Raw genomic sequence first — 23,249 nt, forward strand, 5'->3', positions numbered from 1 at the left:
TAGACAGTACCATAAGTTCGAAAAAATCGTCACACACATACACACACACACACACACACACACACACACACACACACACAGGGTAGCCACGTGGTCTAAGTCGCCTTGTCACAGTTCGCACGCAACCCCCCTTCCCCCCCCCCCTCCCCCAGCCCGGGGGAGGTTCGAGTCCTCCTTCGGGCATGGGTGTGTTTGTTGTCCTTAGCGTAAGTTAGATTAAGTAGTGTGTAAGCCTAGGGACCGATGACCTCAGCAGTTTGGTCCTATAATCCTTACCACAAATTTCCAAATTACACACACACACTATTACCAACAAATGTATATCCACATGATGATGGAAGTTTAAATCTTTGAAACGCGTCGTGGAGATAAACAAACAGTGACTGATAACAGTAAACTTGTTGCCTCATTACGTGACGTTTTGGCCTGTGCCATCGGAACGTAGGGCATAATAGCGTGAGACGTTGCGTTGTTTTGTGTCGCAGACCCGTGCGCGGAAGTGGAGTGCGAGGCGGGCGGCGTGTGCCAGCTGGACGAGGATCGGCGGCCCACGTGTCGCTGCGAGGACACGTGTTCCAGCGGCGGCGGCCACCAGGCACCCGTTTGCGCCTCTGACGGCCGCTCCTACCGCAGCGAGTGCGAGATGCACCGGCACGCCTGCCTGCGGCGACAGGCGCTGCGCATCATCTACCGCGGGGAGTGCACCTCAGGTGGGTCCCCAGTGACGTCACAGCCGCAACTAGAGCGCCTATGTAACAGGCTGAGTCGTCCGCCACGTTTTCCCCAACTCTGACGAATCGAGTGTGTTTACTTTGTGGGTGGTCAACCTACTCACGCAATTTTTTTCCAGTAGTTCTTATAAAATATTTGATGTTGCATGTATGAAGTTTACCGAGCAGCAATTAACGTGTATTTTAGAATGTCTTTTCCATATAACAGGAAAATTTAAGTGTAATCTTACACAGCTATAGAAATGATGGCTCCGAACTTGAGCGGTAGTTTGTAAATATCATATGTAATCAGTTAAGAATTCGGTACTAGTACCTTCAAATATAGCTATTATGTAGTAACAACCTGTGCCTGTTATTAGTTTTTGCTCGTATATAGGCATTTACAAAAGCAGTGTTCATTTTTTAATCGTAAGTAGGTATTTTAAGAATGCGGCACTATGAAGGCGTGTTAATTGTACCGTGAATAAACTCAATCGTAGAAGTATGTTCACATAGGCTTATTACCCAAAATTAACATTTTGTTATTTTCTGTTCGTTAAGTTAAATTAGTTTCTGTCCAGCGCCCTCCATTCAAACACGAACTGTAAAATTTGTGTATGTAGAATTCACGCTGTGACTAAAATTTCTATGTCATTAACAGAAAAGTGAAACTCAAAACTGGTTGCTTGTTGAGCTGTTTTTAGTCTTTTTTTTTTATTCTTAAAACTTTTATTATTCAAAAATTTATCTTACTTGCGCAGGTTCCCTCATAATGACCAATCCGCTATAAAAATATCTTAATTATAACTCGTTCTAAAGTACCTACATAAGAAATATGGTTAACTATCATTCCGTTTGTGTACGTATGTTCATGATAACGGCGTATAACCACGTAACAATAAAATATTCCTCTACAGTTTGCCAACTGCAAAAATATCGCAGGAATCGAAAAATTTTGAGACGAACTGCTTCAGTATTGCTGTCGACTGGGGAAACTGCATACAACTGGTTTCATGTTTGTAACTACATTATACTAACATATACTTACAGTACATAACTAAGCGTGAGTTCCTGTTTCCCATCTGTCTCTGCGGCAACTTATGGAGCATCTTTTTCTTCGTTCGAGGTCACTTGGAAATTTAAACATATAAAAACCATTTTTCTGGTGGTTAATGCAATTCGCAGCAGAGCAGCCACCCATATTTATGACGAATTCTTCAACACATATAATTATAAATCTCCACTCGCATCCTGATTCATATGTATTGTGTATAGAGTATGAGGTTACGGATGAACAATCGACATACCTCTGTGGATGTCACAGTGACATGCAGCGGGTGACCTCACCAATAAACAGATCACCCCCAAACAATCAAGTGAATTTAATTACAGGTGTCGCACTATGGGGAACTTAACAAATTGAATAAATTAAATAGGGTGCAACGTAGCAACTACGTTAAGTAGTGATGTATAAATATGCCCGCCTCTATTTTTATTTTTACATGCATTTGATAACAATAGTAATAATTAAAGGCTTCACCAAAATGTAAAGAGAAGAATTTCACGACACCCGTAAAGCGACGTGTAATAAAGTATTTATGCTATTCTTTGTACTGTCAGTGGAGAGATAAGTGATCTGTTGGTTTAAAACATGTATGGATAAAAATCCTACGCCATCTTCAGATCTAAAAATACAGAAAAGTGAATATAAAAAGTGAACAACACAAAATACATTTAATATTTGAATTCCTATTATGTAATACATACCTAAAATGTTTTCCAGTGTGTAACAGTTATTACACATCGTCATATTCTTAGAGCTAAGTCGCCCTAGTTAAATAAAGAATCATATAGGCATAACGGGCAAGAAGTTAAAACGTGACACACTAAAAACACGCAGAACTATATGGCGAGTTATATGAAATACCTTACCTAAAACGGAAACTCGTAGTTGATTGTATAAATTGATAACGTTAATCAAAAAATGGCTCTGGGCACTATGGGACTTAACATCTATGGTCATCAGTCCCCTAGAACTTGGAACTACTTAAACCTAACTAACCTAAGGACAGCACACAACACCCAGCCATCACGAGGCAGAGAAAATCCCTGACCCCGCCGGGAATCGAACCCGGGAACCCGGGCGTGGGAAGCGAGAACGCTACCGATAACGTTAATCACTAATCAAAATTGTTACGGTGCCCATTTTGCCACATATTTGTGCAAACGATCGACAGCAATGACAGCTGCATCGCGCATGAGTGGCTGCAAAAAATATATCACTTCTAATATTCACAACAGGAACAAGGACTTGACTGTGTGACAGCTGTCAGCCAACTGGCTGAGGTGTAGCGTCATGGATACACGAAAACATTGCCAGACGCCGCTACCATCCAATTTAATACAGTCGTGACTCTAGTCAGAGAAGGATGTTTATAAATTGAATTTTTTATAAATTTAAATTATATAAATGCGAGAAATTGTTTTCGTAACAGTATATTTGTAGTAAATAAACACTGATTATCGGCTGTTTGTTAAATAATAAATAAAAATCTAAACCGAACGAGGTGGCGCAGTGGTTATCACAGTGGACTCTCACTCAGGGCCGGCCTGAGTGGCCGTGCGGTTCTAGGCGCTACAGTCTGGAGCCGAGTGACCGCTACGGTCGCAGGTTCGAATCCTGCCTCAGGCATGGATGTGTGTGATGTCCTTAGGTTAGTTAGGCGTAATTAGTTCTAAGTTCTAGGCGACTGATGACCTCAAAAGTTAAGTCGCATAGTGCTCAGAGCCATTTGAACCAATTTTTTTTTTTTTCCTCATTCAGGAGGACGACAGCTCAAACCCGCCTCCGGCCTTCCCGATTTAGGTTTTTTCCTTTTCCATCCTTCCCTAATTCGATGGCAAAGATGCCATGGCTGTTTGGTCCCCTCCCCCAAATCAAGCAATTAAAAAATTAAAAACAGTAAATATTGAATATAGACCTATTTTGTATTGTTCACTTTTATATGCAATTTTCTGTATTTTTCGATCTAAATAATCGGCCGAGGTGGCCGAGCGGTTCAAGGCGCTTCAGTCCGGAACTGTCACCGTCGCAGGTTCGAATCCTGCCACGGGCATGGATATGTGTGATGTCCTTAGATTAGTTACGTTTAAGTCGTTCTAAGATCTAGGGGACTGATGACCTCAGATGTTAAGTCTCATAGTGCTCTGAGCCATTTGAACCATTTGAGGATCTGAATATGGCTTGTCAGTGTGCCGAAACCGATAATCAACAAGTAAAAAGAACTTTTTATCGCACGTGTTTTAAACAATTTCCTTTGTACTCCAATTAAAGTAAGAAGGAGTACTTGAAATGATACTGTGTAGGCGGACGACTGAACGTTACGTATGGAAGGCAATGAGTTGCCTAGAGCAGGAATGTGAGGTAGCAGGAAGTTACATGGACGTAGTGTTTGCGCGAGAACGCAAAAAGCGTCTCGATTCTTCTACAGGACCTTCGTGTAGGTAACCCTTCGGGTTCAGAACTATTTATTTTAATTATGACCTAAGGAATTGAGGGCAATACCTAATGTGTCATATTCCACTGTTTCAATTAACAGGTTTTCATTCATTTTCAAGAGCGGATACATTTAGCGTGACTCGAGAGTGCAGAAGCAGATGTTCAATGGATCAGCCGCCAGGTGTATTGGCGCTTCATTTTAAGTCGCTACAGGACTGCCTGAGGGGCACATCACATAGATCAGTAGTTCCCAATCTGGGGGTAATTACTCCCTGAGGAGGCGCCTTGCCACGGTTCGCGCACTTAGGCACGATGAAATATTAAAGTTATCCCGTCGTTTTTAACACTACTGAATTTTGAGGGTTGCGTTTGGTACAAGTGCACTAAAAGATATTGTAATATAATTGATTTCCTTAATTAAAAGATACACTCAATCTGAACCTATACATCCACCAGAAACCTTGTTACTTCATTTCTCAAATGCACGTGCCGAGTGTTCAAGGGCACTCAAGTTGCCAGTACTAGAATCTGAATATTCTGCAAGTATGCATTAATTTTCACCGTTTTTAGAATTAGGGGTACTGCTGTCAAACTACAAATCTCCTTTAAATACTCAGTAAAACTTGCTTACTCAAACGGAAATCTTATCCACGTATCGTGTAAAAAACATCATATATCTTAACCAAGTAAATTAAGAATTAAGTGCTCATAAATATTTTATATACCAAAGTCTCACTTCTTGACATTGAAACAAAATAAACTGTACTGAAATCAACGTACTTCGGAGAAATATTTAATGAGGTGTTCCATTGAAACTACATATTTTCATAACACACAAATATAAATACGAAAACCACCTGACATGTCGTTTCAGAAGCACTGAATCATGATGGTAGCTGCTCGATTTCTTTCTGACGCGAGTCGGTGTGGGAAGGAAGGTCGCACCATAAAGTTAAAGCGTCTTTAACTCTTGTGCCATGGCCAAATGTGACGTCACTCGAGTAGCCTCACTAGAAATTGACTGTTTCCACATGGAACTTTGATGATGCCACTTGAGTGGCGGCCAAGTGGCGTCTCTTTTGCTGCATGTGAAAACCCTTCGTAAGGTTGTGGCGAAGTGAACAGAATTTTTCGGAAACGTCAGACATACTGCGGCGATTCGCACTGTACTACAGCCAAGCAACCAGCTGCGGGGAGCCAAATATATTGTCATCCTGTAAAAAACAGTTGTGACATGTACATCAAGCAAAGACACATCTGTCCCTGTAGCTAGTTTCCCACTAAAACTAATACTTTTCAAGTAGAAATCGTTGTATCTGGATTCACATATTCTCCGCTGCGCTACTTTTCTCATTCGATTTCGAAGAAATTTTTCCATAAAAAAATTAATTCTTTTGCATCTTGTAGTGTGACAGTCTGATAGTGAACTGGCTCCATTTTTGTTATTATTTATGATCATTATGAATTTCGTAATTCAGTAACTCATTGAACATATTTCGATAATTTTGTATTGAAAATATAGTCACTGGCCAGTTTGTTTGGTGGCGTTTCGCATCCATTGCTCGCTAGGGTGCATAACATTTGGTTCAAATGGCTCTGAGCACTACGGGACTTAACACTTGAGGTCTTCAGTCCACTAGAACTTAGAACTACTTACACCGAACTAACCTAAGGACATCACACACATCCATGCCGGAGGCAGGATTCGAACCTGCGAGCGTAGCGGTCTCGCGGTTCCAGACGGAAGCGCCTAGAACCGCTCGGCCACAAGGGCCGGCCTTTACGTTTGGTCGACATGTGAGCAAACCTGCTACTGAATGTTTCGTAAATGAATCTGTGCAGACAAGAAAAAATCACACATATAGTATATTACTAACTCTGTTGTTGCACCTGCGATTCTCTATCCTTAGTTTTAAAACGAAAATAAATAGTATATTACTAACTGTGTTGCTGCACCTGCGATTCTCTATCCCTAGTTTTAAAACGAAAATAACTCTTAATGCAATGTTAACTTACGAAGTCACTGTAACTAATCTGATAAAGCACATTAGAGGTAGAAATACAGGCCATAGCTGCACATGGGGCATAGCCGTTGCATTTAGTGCAGCGCGTCGTAGCCCGTCAAGCCCAACCGCCTAAACTTAACGCCTGAGATATGACTCCTCTTCCAGATTTAATATCACTTTTGATATTTTACGCGCCATAATTTATGAGATAATATGCATAAACTGACCAGTAATTAAATTTAAACTACTCGAAATATATGTTATGGGTTACTTAATCTGTGCATCTACAAAAAATGAATGTTTTTTTGGTCTGAAGCGTTTCGCTTTAACGTGGTAAAGCATCATCAGCGGTCTGTAATTAAGTTATTTCCATTTTTATTTGCTTAAAGAGCGAAAAACAGTTTGTTAACAATATGTTGATTTTTTCTTACGGTGATTTCCGCTAGATTTCTCGCTTATATTGGGAAATGCCATTGATGGCAGGGATTCGGGAGTGGAGTCTCCGAGCAAACAGAGACGTCAAGTTCGAAGATGAGGTCTTAACACCCTTTGGCGAGTTTAAAGCAAGCGTACAGAACTCGTCATTAGACACTGATAGTTGTAGTCTAATTTTTACTTGCTCTCCAGAACTATGTATTTTTTATGTTTTACGCATCACATTTTTCGCAAGCCACAGATTTCTGCCTGTTTTTATACTTCTGAGTATGTATTGTGGTTTGTCTTTTGTAGTGTTGCCAACATAACATAGCCACTATATTCAGATTATGCCGGCCGGGGTGGCCGAGCGGTTCTAGGCGCTACAGTCTGGAACCGCGCGACAGCTACGGTCGCAGGTTCGAATCCTTCCTCGGGCATTGATGTGTGTGATGTCCTTAGGTTACTTAGATTTAACTAGTTCTAAGTTCTAGAGGACTGATGACCTCAGAAGTTAAGTCCCATAGTGCTAAGAGCCATATTCAGATTCTACAATCAGATCTTCTATTTGTTGTTCATTTGCTGGTGAGTGAGTATTGTGTTTTAGACCTTTTTCTAAGAGCAGTTGTTCGTTTTCATCTGGCGTTATATCTGTACGATTGATTACCCTAGGACAGAAATGGTGTGTGTGAATGCGTTTGTTTTAATGGAGTATTGTGAGCAAATCAAAATCTAAATAATTTAATTACAGACCAGTGACCAAGCTTTCCCCGAATAAATCGAAAAGGGCATGTGAAAAAGAAACACGTATTATTTGTAGTTCCAACGACAGAAAGAAAATAATCTCAAGAATTGTAAAGCAGCTACGAAAAATAAGGCCCCAGAAATGAAGACAAATAAGGACTTTGAGGAGGAATAAGTTTAGGGAACTATATATTCCTGCTCGTGTCCCGTAGGACATACATGCCCCTCTTAAAATACTATAAAAACAGAACACTCAGTACCCATTCCAAATGCAAGAACCAGATTTTCACAAAAATATGGGAAATTTTAACTAATTAGCTCACGAAAAGTTGAATTGGCCGATGGCAGGGATTCGGGAGTGGAGTCTCCGAGGATACAGAGACGCCAAGTTCAAAGATGAGTCCTTAGCACCCTTTGGCGAGTTTAAAGCAAGTGTACAGAACTCGTTTCTACACTACTGGCCATTACAACTGCTACACCACGAAGATGACGTGCTCAAGATGCGAAATTTAACCGACAGGAAGAAGATGCTGTGATATGCAAATGATTAGCTTTTCAGAGCATTCACACGAGGTTGGCGACGATGGCGACACCTATAACGCGTCAACATGAGGAAAGTTTCCAGCCGATTTTTCATACACAAACAGCAGTTGACCGGCGTTGCCTGGTGAAACGTTGATGTGATGCCTCGTGTAAGGAGGAAAAATGCGTATCACCACGTTTCAGACTGATAAAGGTCGGATTGTAGCCTATCGCGATAGCGGTTTGTCGTATCGCGAAATTGCTGCTCGCGCTGGTCGAGATCCAATTACTGGTAGAGAATATGGAATCGGTGGGTTCAGGAGGGTAATACGGAACGCCGTGCTGGATCCCAAAGGCCTCGTATCACTAGCAGCCGAGATTACAGGCATGTAACGTCTCGATCCCTGAGTCAACAGATGGGGACGTTTGAAAGACAACAACCATCTGCACGAACAGGCATGTAACGTCTCGATCCCTGAGTCAACAGATGGGGACGTTTGAAAGACAACAACCATCTGCACGAACAGTTCGACGACGTTTGCAGCAGCATAGACTATCAGCTCGGAGACCATGGCTGCGGTTACCCTTGGCGCTGCATCACAGACAGAAGCGCCTGCGATGGTGTAATGAACGACGAACCTGGGTACACGAATGGCAAAACGTAATTTTATCGGATGAATCCAGGTTCTGTTTACAGCATCATGATTGTCGCATCCGTGTTTGGCGACATCGCGGTGAACGCACATTGGAAGCGTGTATTCGTCATCGTCATACTGGCGTATCACCCGGCATGATGGTATGGGGTGCCATTGGTTACACGTCTCGGTCACCTCTTGTTCGCATTGACGGTACTTTGAACAGTGGACGTTACATTTCAGATGTGTTGCGACCCGTGGCTCTACCCTTCATTCGATCCCTGCGAAACTGTACATTTCAGCAGGATAATGCACGACCGCATGTTGCAGGCACTGTAGGGACCTTTCTGGATACAGAAAATGTTCGACTGCTGCCCTGGCCAGCACATTCTCCAGATCTCTCACCAACTGAAAACGTCTGGTCAATGGTGGCCGAGCAACTGGCTCGTCACAATACGCCAGTCACTATTCTTGATAAACTGTGATATCGTGTTGAAGCTGTATGCGCAGCTGTACCTGTACACGCCATCCAAGCTCTGTTTGACTCAATGCCCAGGCGTATCACGGCCGTTATTACGGCCAGAAGTGGTTGTTCTGGGTACTGATTTCTCAGGATCTATGCACCCAAATTGCGTGAAAATGTAATCACATGTCCATTCTAGTATATCATATTTGTCCAATGAATACCCGTTTATCATCTGCATTTCTTCTTGGTGTAGCAATATTAATGGCCAGTAGTGTATAAGGAGCTAGCGGCTGCTAAGCTCATCATTTGTGTATAGTCTGGGAGTGTCACTAGGTGCGGCAGTACGCCGGTGTGCGGAGAGAGCCTGGGCGTGGCCTGAGAAGCGCTGTGTGCTCAGGCAGCAACCCGTGCGCGGGCGTGGAGTGCGGGCCCGGCGCGCAGTGCAGCGTGGACTCCGGGGGCGCGGCGCGCTGCGACTGCGGGCCGCCGTGCGCGCCGGTGCTGCGGCCGGTGTGCGCGGCCGATGGCGGCGGCCACGACAGCGCCTGCCACCTGCGGCGCGCCGCCTGCCTGCGCGGAGTCCCCCCGCCGCGAGTGCTGCACGCGGGCCGCTGCCGCGACGCCGCCTGCCCCGCGTGCCCGCAGGCGCAGCTGGCGGCGCACCGCCTGCGCCCCGTCTGCGGCTCGGACCTCGTCTCCTACGGCAGCGAGTGCGAGCTGCGCCGCGCCGCCTGCGCCCTGCGCGCCGACATACAGCTGCTGCACGACGGGCCCTGCGGTCAGTACCCAGCACCTCCACGAACAGCACTGATGATGCCCAGCAGAGCATTTGATAACATATCGATGTAGCCATATATGAATATGTTCCAAAAGTTGACCATATATCTGCAATATTCTTCATCGATGTATCGATGTCTAATTAAAATACAGGGTTATTACAAATTATTGAAGCGATTTCACAGCTCTACAATAACTTTATTATTTGAGATATTTTCAAAATGCTTTGCACACACGTACAAAAACTCAAAAAGTTTTTTTAGGCATTCACAAATGTTCGATATGTGCCCCTTTAGTGATTCGGCAGACATCAAGCAGATAATCAAGTTCCTCCCACACTCGGCGCAGCATGTCCCCATCAATGGGTTCGAAAGCATCGTTGATGCGAGCTCGCAGTTCTGGCACGTTTCTTGGTAGAGGAGGTTTAAACACTGAATCTTTCACATAACCCCACAGAAAGAAATCGCATGCGGTTAAGTCGGGAGAGCGTGGAGGCCATGACATGAATTGCTGATCATGGTCTCCACCACGACCGATCCATCGGTTTTCCAATCTCCTGTTTAAGAAATGCCGAACATCATGATGGAAGTGCGGTGGAGCACCATCCTGTTGAAAGATGAAGTCGGCGCTGTCGTTCTCCAGTTGTGGCATGAGCCAATTTATTCGTCGACTTCCGCGGGCTACGCGTGAAACTTGCCCGCACGCGTTCAACCGTTTCTTCGCTCACTGCAGGCCGACCCGTTGATTTCCCCTTACAGAGGCATCCAGAAGCTTTAAACTGCGCATACCATCGCCGAATGGAGTTAGCAGTTGGTGGATCTTTGTTGAACTTCGTCCTGAAGTGTCGTTGCACTCTTATGACTGACTGATTTGAGTGCACTTCAAGCACGACATACGCTTTCTCGGCTCCTGTCGCTATTTTGTCTCACTGCGCTCTCGAGCGCTCTGGCGGCAGAAACCTGAAGTGCGGCTTCAGCCGAACAAAACTTTATGAGTTTTTCTACGTATCTGTAGTGTGTCGTGACCATATGTCAATGAATGGAGCTACAGTGAATTTATGAAATCGCTTCAATCATTTGTAATAGCCCTGTATAGAGTGCCTATACAGGATGCTCCATTGATAGTGACCGGGCCAAATATCTCAGGAAATAACCGTCAAACGAAAAAACTACAAAGAACGAAACTCGTCTAGCTTGAAGCGGGAAACCAGATCGCGCTAGGGTTGGCCCGCTAGACGGCGGCGCTGCCATAGTTCAAACGGATATCGACTGTGTTTTTTAAAATAGGAACCCCCATTTTTTATTACATATTCGTGTAGTTTGTAAAGAAATATGAATGTTTTAGTTTAACCACTTTTTTCGCTTTGTGACAGATGGCGCTGTAATAGTCACAAACGTATTAGTACGTGGTATCACGTAACATTCCGTCCCCTCCATCTCTTGTGCCTCCTTTCAGTGTCTCTGCACTCCCTCCTGCCCTGTCTTCCCTCTTTCTCTCCCGCCCCACGTGTCTCCTGCCTCTTCGTGAACCCACTGATGCCCCTCCTCTCTTCATCCCGCCACTTCCCCAGCTGCCCCATGCTCTCCCCTCCTTTTCCATCCTCTCTGACCTTTTCCCTCAGCAGGTCCCCTCTGGCAGTTTCATTCTTCGTCGTGTGTGCTCGAAGTCGGTTTTAAGTGTGTTGTTCTGGAGTGTTTTTACTACTGTTGCCGACTTTTAACCTGTGCCTGCGTATTCAGTGTCTTCTCTGTGTTTTAAGAATCGCCAACTGTGTTTTTTTAACTTTCTGGTGACTTTTTTAACTGTCCCCCATGAACGTCTCCATGTCAGTGTATATTTTACCTCCATTTTCTCTGTTTAATGTTCCCCGTTTTTATCTCCTTATGTATGTATCATTTTATTTTTCTTTTAGTTGTAGTGTCACTCGGCTGAAGAGCGGCGGATTGTGGCGCTGACAGCACTCCCCTGCCCATATGGGCAGGGGAATGAAATCACAATTAAGAAAAAAAAAAAAAACCTTCCGTCAGTGCGAACGGTATTTGCTTCATGATACATTACCCATGTTAAAATGGACCGTTTACCAATAGCGGAAAACGGCTATTGTGATCAAAATGCCCAATGGGCGAGCGCTATGTATGCTGCTAAGTATCCTGGACATCATCCAAGTGACCGGACCGCTCACCGGATAGTTACGTTATTTAAGGAAACAGGATGTGTTCAGCCACATGTGAAACGTCAACCACGATCTGCAACAAATGATGATGCCCAAGTAGGTGTTTTAGCTGCTGTCACGGCTAATCCGCACATCAGTAGCAGACAAATTGTGCGAGAATCTGGAATCTCAAAAACGTCGGTGTTGAGAATGCTACATCAACATCGATTCAACCCGTACCATATTTTTATGCACCAGGAATTGCATGGCGACGACTTTGAACGTCGTGTACAGTTCTGCCACTGGGTACAAGAGAAATTACGGGACGATGACAGATTTTTTGCACACGTTCTATTTAGCGACGAAGAGTCATTCACCAACAGCGGTAACGTAAACCAGCATAATACGCACTATTGGGCAACGGAAAATCCACGATGGCTGCGACATGTGGAACATCAGCGACCTTGGCGGTTTAATGTATGGTGCAGCATTATGGGAGGAAGGATAATTGGTCCCCATTTTATGTCCGGCACATAGCTCGCGTGCGGTTGAAGCGGCATTGAATAAGATATTTCATGAGAGGTAAATTTGTCGTCGAAGCAACATACCATGGCCCGCACGTTCACCGGATGTGACGTCGCCGCATTTCCTTCTGTGGGGAAAGTTGAAGGATATTTGCTATCGTGATCCACCGACAACGCCTGACAACATGCGTCAGCGCATTGTCAATGCATGTGCAAACATTAGCGAAGATTACGGAAGACGAACTACTCGCTGTTAACAGGAATGTCGTTACACGTATTGCCAAATGCATTGACGTTGACGGACATCATTTTGAGCATTTATTGCATTAATGTAGTATTTACAGGTAATCACGCTGTAACAGCATGCGTTCTCAGAAATGATAACTTCACAAAGGTACATGTATCACATTATAACAACCGAAATAAAATGTTCAAACGTACGTGTTGTTGTTGTTGTTGTTGTTGTTGTTGTTGTGGTCTTCAGTCCTGAGATTGGTTTGATGCAGCTCTCCATGCTACTACATCCTTCTGAATCTGCTTAGTGTATTCATCCCTTGGTCTCCCTCTACGATTTTTACCCTCCACGCTGCCCTCCAATACTAAATTGATGATCCCTTGACGCCTCAGAACATTTCCTACCAATCGACCCCTTCTCCCAATCAAACTGTGCCACAAACTCCTCTTCACCCCAATTCTATTCAGTACCTCCTCATTAGTTATGTGATCTACCCATCTTATCTTCAGCATTCTTCTGTAGCACCACATATCGAAAGCTTCTATTTTCTTCTTGTCCAAACTATTTATCGTCCTTGTTTCACTTCCATACATAGCTACACTCCATACAAATATTTCAGAAACGACTTCCTGACACTTAAATCTATACTCGATGTTAACAAATTTCTCTTCTTCAGAAACGCTTTCCTTGCCATTGCCAGTCTACATTTTATATCCTCGCTACTTCGACTATCGTCAGTTATTTTGCTCCCAAAATAGCAAAACTCCTTTACTACTTTAAGTGTCTCATTTCCTAATCTAATTCCCCCAGCATCACCCGACTTAATTCGACTACATTCCATTATCATCGTTTTGCTTTTGTTGATGTTCATCTTATATCTTCCTTTCAAGACACTGTCCATTCCGTTCAACTGCTCTTCCAAGTCCTTTTCTGTGTCTGACAGAATTACAATGTCATCGGCGAACCTCAAAGTTTTTATTTCTTCTCGCTGGATTTTAATACCTACTCCAAATTTTTCTTTTGTTTTCCTTTACTGCTTGCTCAATATACAGATTGAATAACATCGGGGAGAGGCTACAACCCTGTCTCACTCCCTTCCCAACCACTGCTTACCTTTCATGCTAGAAACGTAGGTTTGCCTTGTCTTAACCTTTCTTCTAAGATAAGTCAAACGTACCTACGTTCTGTATTTTAATTTAAAAAACCTACCTGTTACCAACTGTTCGTCCAAAATTGTGAGCCATATGTTTGTTACTATTACAGCGCCATCTATCACAAAGCTAAAAAAGTGGTCCAACTAAAACATTCATATTTCTTTACGTACTATACGAATATGTAATAGAAATGGTGGTTCTTATTTTTAAAAAAAAAACGCAGTTGATATCCGTTTGACCAATGGCAGCGCCATCTAGCGGGCCAACCATAGCGCCATCTATTTTCCCACTTTAAGGTAGCTTTTTAGTTATTTCGTTTGATGCTTATTTCGTTGCCCGGTCACTATCAATGGACCACTCTGTATATTGAGAATAAGCCTGAGGAGCACTGTCCAATTTCAGTTCTTCATTGTTAGTTCTTTCCTTTTCTTCCAGTACGCCTTCATCTGTGGACTTTGTTTCTTCTGTCTGTCTTCAGGCCATTTTGAAGCAGTCTTTTAGCTACACTGCCTTGGAATCCTTCCGTTTTCAATACTTTTTCCCGAAAGGATTCTATGTTGCAGTTCTCTGTTGGTTATGTCTTCTGGTTCCACATAGTTTCTTTCTAAATCCGTTTTTCACGTCGTTGACCCAGCTTGTTGTGTACTACTGACCCCACAAGCATTTGAAAATCTTATTAGTTAACGTACTATCTTGCATTCGAAATAAATGTCCAAAAAACACGAGCCTTCTTTTTCTCATTATGTTTGAACTATATTCTCTATTTCAGCATTACTTCGTGATTTCCAACCCTCTGCTGTGTTTCGTGGTCCTAATTTTTCCTTACAATTCACCTTTCTAGTACTTCTAATTTATCTAAATTGTAGTTTAATGCCAGGCATTCGCTTGGATATAAGCATTCTGGCTTCAATACTGTATTGTAATGCCTCATTTTTGCTTTTTGGTCAAGTGCTTTTTATTCCATATTATATTTATTTTCAGTTTTCGGTAAATATGTGAGTTTGATCTTTTGAAATTCAAGTAGAACAGGATTTTACTTTCGCTGTGTGAAGGAGTCTTACTACTCTTTGAGCTTTCATCACGTCCAGTCTTTCCCTTTGACTGTGAGCAAGTATAGGTGGCACAAGTATGGAGTCCGATAGCATAGCACTGGGCAGCGGAGGGAGGGGGGAGGGGGGGGGGGATGGCGGTGTGATTCGATTAACAAGATTTCCGATGTGAAGAAATAGCACAACAATTGCGTTAAGAACAATGGTTCACATCGGCATCCTTCAAATGGGACTTAACATCTGAGGTCATCAGTCCCCTAGACTTAGAACTACTTAAACGTAACTAACCTAAGGACATCACACACATCCATGCCCGAGGAAGGATTCGAACCTGCGACCGTAGCAGCAGCGCTGTTCCGGACTGAAGCGCCTAGAAGCACTCGGCCACAGAAGCCGGCTAGGCATCCTTCGAAAAATCTAAATGACAAGATTGGTCTTTGCAGAGGGCAGAGTCGTGTGAAGGGAAATGCTGACGGAATCGGCACTACCAACAGAAATTGCAACGTTTAACTTCCTCACGCAATTTTGACACTGCAACTGCTACTTCGCTAGCGTTTGCAGAAATGAAAAAACTTGAAAGTCAACATGAAATGTGCTGGACAAACCCGATATTTGACGAAACCAAATGACGGACCCATCATATACCTTTTATTGTGTCCCTTACATGGAATTACCCTTGTTAGCAAAGTGGTTATTGCCAAGCGCGAACGTACGTCGTTTTCCTTTCAATTCTTGTTCTAAGAGGGATAAGTAGGCTACTAGCTTGCTGATATATAGGATAATAATAAATAAGAACTTAAATATATAGCTCTAAAATCGACAATATATTTATAATGCGCAGCCGATATTTTTGTAGGCCAGTTTGTTGATTTTTCTCTGCCGATATATCGATTTTCGAAGGCCGATAATGATATTTTTAAGTATCGATAAATCAGCTTCCCGACATTGTTAAAAATATCAGCAGTCCTAACCCCCCCCCCTCCCTCCCAGTATTCATTGTTGATATCATACAAACCTTCCTGCTGACTTTATATCAGTCGATTATTATACTTACGTATAAGCATTAGACCATTTGGTTCGTTGCGACTTCTAGAATCTTCCGTCTTCTCGTGTCTACCAACGATTCTTCGTCCTTGACTGACGTATTGGAGCAACTGTTTTGGAAGCCATTCATCGCCTATGCTTTCCATTCATTCCTTCCATTCTTTGTTGTATAGGATAAGGTCCAAATGTAGGCTAGCTATGCTTTTTACACAGTAACATTTTTCTGTTAACGATTGAATTATTGAAGAAACCTGGGATGGTATAATTAAAAAACATTCTTCTTAATTTAAATAATCTATTTAAAAAACCAATACAAAAAGCTTTCTTTTTCCTGGTGTCAAAATAAGGGCTACATTTAAGATAAAGGAAAAAAATATAAAAAGAAGGTGCAAGTTTGTTTGCAATGATCACAAATATAAACTCCCCGCACCTACTGTATGCACGATACATCTGTCCCAGAAGGCATGCGGTCTTCAAAAAACTCGAAATCACTTTCCTCGTCGTCTAGGGTAGGCTTTTCCTTATTAGATAATTCGTCAGAGGAAGATAGGTCTACTTTCTCCTACCAGCCGCGTTAGTGGTGAAAGATGCAATGTTTTCAATATCAAACCTCAAAATCTTTTGTTTCTATATCTTCAAAAAGTCGTCTACATATAACTGAAAATATATCGGTGAAATACCACACCCTTTTCTAACCCTTCGGGAGATATTTCCAGGTTTTACCTTTACATTTATCTATAGGGTGAAAAGTATTTAAACCGACAAACTCTGGTAAGTTGTAGGGGACATCAAAACAAATATTTTTCCCTAATGTCATTTTTTCCTATGAGTAATATTTAAACCGGTAGAGGAAGATTTTTCTGGTGGCAAATTAACTAAACCTACAAACACTTCCCCATTTTTTTATGACCAAGAGGCAACACATTAACACAACCAAATTACAGTAGATTTTCAAAAATACCTCCATTGACACGTAATCAAAGGTTAAACCGTCGGACCATGTTCTGTCTGACACGGGCAAAAACCCCAGGAGTATCCTGAATTGTTCCTGCTGCTGCTACTATCCGGGCAACCAGATCCTCTTATGATGCAACAGGAGTTGCATAAACAAGTTTGTGCATCTCTCCCCACACAAAAAAAGTCCAGAGGGGAAATATCTGGGGATCGATCAGGCCATGGTACAGGACCACCGCTGCCAATCCACGTTTCTGGGAACTGTCGGTCCAGGAATCGATGCACACGACGACTGAAATGTGCTGGCGCCCCGTCATGTTGGAACCACATGGGTTGTCTTGTAGGGATCGGGACGTCTTCCAGCAATTCTGGCAATGCTCTGGTGAGAATATTGTAATAGTGTCTGCCATTTAATGGCCTATGTAGCAGATACAGGCCTCAACTACACCGACCCGCACATAAACGAAGAACCGCACTTGATGAGCGCTAGTAACTGTGGCATGTGCGTTATCCTCACTCCAAACATGCGAATTGTGCACGTTGAAGACTCCATCACGCCCGAACGTTGCTTCATCGGTAAATAACACAGACGATGGAAATGTAGGATACATTTCACACTGTTCCAGGTACCATAGCGAAAACTGTGCTCTTAGTGGATAATCAACTGATTCCAGGTTGTGGACACGCTGTAAGTGAAATGGAAGTAAAAATTGCTCTAGAAGGACTGTTCTTACATTCGTCTGATCCATCCCCATGTTACGAGCAAATGCACGAGTGCTGATTGAAGGATCCCGCTCCACATGCTGCAAGACAGCTTCCTCAAATTGCAGCGTCCTTACCGTCCGACGGCGTCCCTGTCCAGGTAATCTGCTAAATGACCCGGTCTAACGCAGATGTTGGTACACAGCAGCGATACGGCGATTAGAATATTGTTGTTGATAAACCCACTATGCAGCTCGTCCGTTGTGGTGCGCTGTAGTATGCACTAACCATATCAATGTACTCACTCAAGGTGTAGCGCTCCATTAGTAAACACAGACAATGCACTGCTACACTGGTGGACAGCAGTTGCCTACAACTGAAGAGCGTAATAAGCCCTCTAACAACTGAAGATCGTAACACGGCCTCTAACAACTGAAGAGCGTAATATGGCCTCCATCGGTTTAAATAATCCTCATAGGAAAAAATGACATTAGGGAAAAACATTTGTTTTGATGTCACCTACAACCTGCCAGAGTTTGTCGGTTTAAATACTTTTCACCCAGTATAGTACTGTATATATACCAGGACGCGCTGAAAAGTAATGCCTCCGAATTTTTTATGCGAACACTCAAAGCCTCATAAATAACACAAATGCGATTAACCTTCTACATCTTTATTCTTCATGTCTACATATTTATTTCTAAACTCAATCACCTTGGTGAAGTCTCCCAACGAGTGACCAGTTTGTTGATAGTGTCAATGTAGAACGTTTGACTTTGTTGACGGTATCGCAACTCACCTCTCCTTGCACCGCCTCATCACTGTCAAAATGAAGTCCTCGATGGTGTTCTTCAAGTTTTGGAAACATATGAAAGTCAGATGAGGCCAAATTGGGACTGTATGGAGGATGATCGATAACAGTGAACCCAAGGCTTTCAATTGTTCAAATGGTTCAAATGGGTCTGAGCACTATGGGACTTAACATCCGTGGTCATCAGTCCCCTAGAACTTAGAACTACTTAAACCTAACTAACCTAAGGACATCACACACATCCATGCCCGAGGCAGGATTCGAACCTGCGACCGTAGCAGTCGCGCGCTTACCGACTGAGCGCCTAGAACCGCTAGACCACCGCGGCCGGCCTTTGAATTGTTGAAGATATCGCAGCACTCCGGTGTGGTGTGGCATTGCCATGCTGAAGGACAGGCTACTGCATGTGTGGGCCAACTCTTCGAATTCGAAACTTGTGTGCAGCACACTGCCTCGCACGCACCGCCATGTTACACTCTATAGTTTAGTGCCCTCTAGTAGCAGAGGGCTGCAGATATGTAGACACGAAGAATAAACAACCTAACAAATATGCTTTGCATGTCTTCCCATAGTATACATCTTTCCCAACGTTCCTTATTTGCACCTCTTCCTAATTTCTTTGTTTCTGTCTGGGAAGTTTCCGCGTGGGACCGCTGTAGAAGTAGTTCCTTTTTAGGTTGAGCAGCATATTTTAATTATTCATTTCTAGCAGTACACCTTTTTCGCTTTGTATCTATTTCTTGTCCTCAAGGGTTCAAAATCTACCCTTCCCGTCAGCTCAGTTAGTTTCTGCAATTTTAATTCGATGTTTTTACTCAAAGGTTCCTTTACCACACATTATCTTAAAAGTTATTGATATTGATTTCTGATGATAATTTTCCATATCATTCCCTTTGTATAAGGGACAGTCAAATAAAAAGGAAGAAAAGTAAGTAAGGAAATTGTTTATTATTTCAAAAGCAGTCGCCACAGCTGTTCATACATTTTCGCCCTGGGAGACAAGGCCAATAACTTCATGAAAATATGTTTGCGGTTGCTTACGGAACTATGATTGTTCCCAGGAATGCACCTCTTCGTCCGAAGCAAATCGACGGCGACGAATGCCTATCTTCATGGATCCAAAAACAAATAAATCGTGCGGAGAGATACATCGGGACTGTATGGAGGATGTGTAAGGGATTCCCAGCGAAACTTCTGCTGCGTGGTTGAAACAACCTTGGCAACATGTTGCAAAGTTAGTTTCAAGTAGGCTGAAAACGTTTCACTGGGAAGCCCTAACAAATCAGAGTCCCGATCTCTCTCCATAAGATTTTCATATTTTTAGAGACCTGAAGAAAGACATTCGTGGCCGTCGATTTGCTATGGACGAAGAGGTGCATTCCTGGGAACAATCATAGTTCCGTAAGCAACGGCAAACATATTTTCATGAAGTTATTGACCTTGTCTCCCAGGGGGAAAATGTATTAATAGCTATGGTGACTGCTTTTGAAATAATAAACAATTTACTTACTTTTTCCATCTGCGTCGTTATCATTTAACTGCCCCTTATAGATTTATGATTGTGTTTTGCTCTTGTCCTTTTAGTTTTAAGTGTTATTTCCCCTGTTACTAAGAATTAATCAGAGTTTATATCCATTCGTCTCGTTACTCTCACGTACCTGGAATAATTTTCTCAACTTTTTATTTGCTATTAAATAACATGTTACCGATCTATGTCCGCGGGACGAACGGGAAAATTTGTGAATCTCTCATTGCTTTGGAAAGAAAATTTTCTGTATCCAGTAAATTCAAGTACACAAGTCTCTCAACATGATTCCATTCTGATTAATTGCTGTTCCTCCATTTTTCCCAACTATGTCCTTAAGTGGCTGTTATCCTATTCGAGCATTCAGTCTCCTCCCACTAATTCATAGTCATGGCGTCAAGGATACTTTGTAAGCTCTTGTAAAATTTATCAGGTTCACTCTTGCCTCCTACTTCCTGGACATTCACTGACATACAGAGAGTTGACAGGAGTCATGTGATACCTCCTAATATCGTATCGGACCGCTTTTTGCCTGGCATAGTGTAGCAGCTTGACGTGGCTTGGACTCAAAAAGCCATTGGAAGTCCTCTGCACAAATATTGAGCCATGCTGCCTCTACAGCCGTCCATAACTGCGATGACGTTGCCGGGGCAGGATTTTGTGCGCGAACTGAACTTTCGATTACGTCCCATGTTGGACGATGTGGGTGGGCAAATCATTCGCTCGAATTGCCCACAATGTTCTTCAACTTAGTCTCGAACAACTGTGATCTGACGAGATGGGCGAAATGTAGTGTGAGGCGAGAGGCTTTCAACGGATTCGAAAGTAAAGTTCTATGTACTAACCTGGCAGAAAATCCTAAGAAATTTTGGTCTTACGTCAAAGCGGTAGGTGGATCAAAACAAAACATCCAGACACTCTGCGACCAAAATGGTACTGAAACAGGGGATGACAGACTAAAGGCCGAAATACTAAGTGACTTTTTCCAAATCTGTTTCACAGAGGAAGACTGCACTGTAGTTCCTTCTCTAGATTGTCGCACAGATGACCAAATGGTAGATATCGAAATAGATGACAGATGGATAGAAAAACAATTAAAGTCGCTCAAAAGAGGAAAGGCCGATGGACCTGATGGGATAGCAGTTCGATTTTACACAGAGTACGCGAAGGATCTTGCCCCCCTTCTTGCAACGGTGTACCGTAGGTCTCTAGAAGAGCGTAGCGTTCCAAAGTATTGTAAAAGGGCACAGGTCATCCCCGCTTTCAAGAAAGGACGTCGAACAGATGTGCAGAATTATAGACCTATATCTCTAACGTCGATCAGGTGTAGAATTTTCGAATATGTTTTATGTTCGAGTATAATGACTTTTCTGGAGACTAGAAATCTACTCTGTAGGAATCAGAATGGGTTTCGAAAAAGACGATCGTGTGAAACCTAGCTCGCGCTATTCCTCCACGAATCTCAGAGGGCCATAGACACGGGTTCACAGGTAGATGCCGTGTTTCCTGACTCCCACAAGGCATTCGATACAGTACCCCACAGTCGTTTAATGAACAGAGTAAGAGCACATGGACTATCAGACCAATTGTGTGATTAGATTGAAGAGTTCCTAGATAACAGAACGCAGCATGTCATTCTCAATGGAGAGAAGTCTTCCGAAGTAAGAGTGATTTCAGGTGTGCCGCAGGGGAGTGTCGTAGGACCTTTGCTGTTCACAATATATATAAATGACCTTGTGGATAACATCGGAAGTTCACTGTTGCTTTTTGCGGATGATGCTGTAGTATATCGAGAGGTTGTAACAATGGAAAATTGTACTGAAATGCAGGAGGATCTGCAACAAATTGACGCATGGTGCAGGGAATGGCAATTGAATCTCAATGTAGACAAGTGTAATGTGCTTCGAATACATAGAAAGAAAGATCCTTTATCATCTAGCTACAATATAGATGGTCAGCAACTGGAAGCAGTTAATTCCATAAATTATCTGGGAGTAGGCATTAGGAATGATGTAAAATGGAATGGCCATATAAAATTAATCGTCGGTAAAGCAGATGCCAGACTGAGATTCATTGGAAGAATACTAAGGAAATGCAATCCGGAAACAAAGTTAGTAGGTTACAGTACACTTGTTCACCCACTGCTCGAATACTGCTCACCGGTGTGGGATCCGTACAGGTAGGGTTGATAGAAGAGATTGAGAAGATCCAACGGAGGGCAGCGCGCTTCGTTACAGGATCATTTAGTAATCGCGAAAGCGTTACGGAGATGACATAAACTCCAGTGGAAGACTCTGCAGGAGAGACGCTCAGTAGCTCTGTACGGGCTTTTGTTGAAGTTTCGAGAACATACCTTCATCGAGGAGTCAAGCAGTATATTGCTCCCTCCTACGTATATCTCGCGAAGAGACCATGAGGATAAAATCAGAGAGATTAGAGCCCACACAGAAAGGGAGAACCGATACAGGTACTCAAGGCACCTGCCGTCACACACCGTCAGGTGGCTTGTTGAGTATGGATGTAGATGTAGATGTAGATCCATAAAAATTACATCGTTGTTTGGGAACAAATGGTCCCCAAGTAGCCGAATATAACAATTTTCAGTCAACGATCCAGTCCATTCCCTGTAAAAACAGCACACGTCTTTGTGGAGCCTCCGCCAGCTTGCACATTGTTTTGTTGACAACTTGCGTCCATGACTTCGTGGTGTCTGTACCCCACTCGAACTGTACTATCAGCTCTTCCAACAAATCGGGACTCATCTGGCCACGCCACCAGTTTCAACCGGTATGATTGTCGGAAGGACAGACTCAGCATACAGGAAAGTCAAAACAACCTTTGGTGACATTAAAAGCAACGGTGGTAACATTAAGAGTGCAACGGGAATTCCACTGTTAAATGCAGAGGAGAGAGCAGATAGGTGGAAAGAATACATTGAAAGCCTCTATGAGGGTGAATATTTGTCTGATGTGATAGAAGAAGAATCAGGAGTCGATTTAGAAGAGATAGGGGATCCACTATTAGAATCGGAATTTAAAAGAGCTTTGGAGGACTTACGGTCAAATAAGGCAGAAGGGGTAGGTAACATTCCATCAGAATTTCTAAAATCATTGGGGGAAGTGGCAACAAAACGAATAATCACGTTGGTGTGTAGAATATATGAGTCTGGCGATATACCATCTGACTTTCGGAAAAGCATCATCCACACAATTCCGAAGACGGCAAGAGCTGTCAAGTGCGAGAATTATTGCACAATCAGCTTAACAGCTCATGCATCGAAACTGCTTACAAGAATAATATACAGAGAATGCGCTAGGTGACGATCA

The 23,249-nt window shown here is 43.0% G+C and overlaps 1 protein-coding gene across 1 annotated transcript in view; it reads left to right on the forward strand.

Moving 5' to 3' along the window:
• LOC126160698 (agrin-like) overlaps window positions 1–23,249 on the forward strand; it is a 454,728-nt gene that overhangs the window by 42,640 nt on the left and 388,839 nt on the right. Inside the window, exons 3-4 of the mRNA XM_049916923.1 lie at window positions 486–710; window positions 9,394–9,774. Coding sequence (XP_049772880.1) covers window positions 486–710; window positions 9,394–9,774 — 606 coding nt within the window. The remainder of the gene's footprint in view (window positions 1–485; window positions 711–9,393; window positions 9,775–23,249) is intronic.

The sequence above is a fragment of the Schistocerca cancellata genome, chromosome 2 (genome assembly GCF_023864275.1).
Source record: "Schistocerca cancellata isolate TAMUIC-IGC-003103 chromosome 2, iqSchCanc2.1, whole genome shotgun sequence".
In the NCBI taxonomy this organism is placed as follows: Eukaryota; Metazoa; Arthropoda; class Insecta; order Orthoptera; family Acrididae; genus Schistocerca; species Schistocerca cancellata.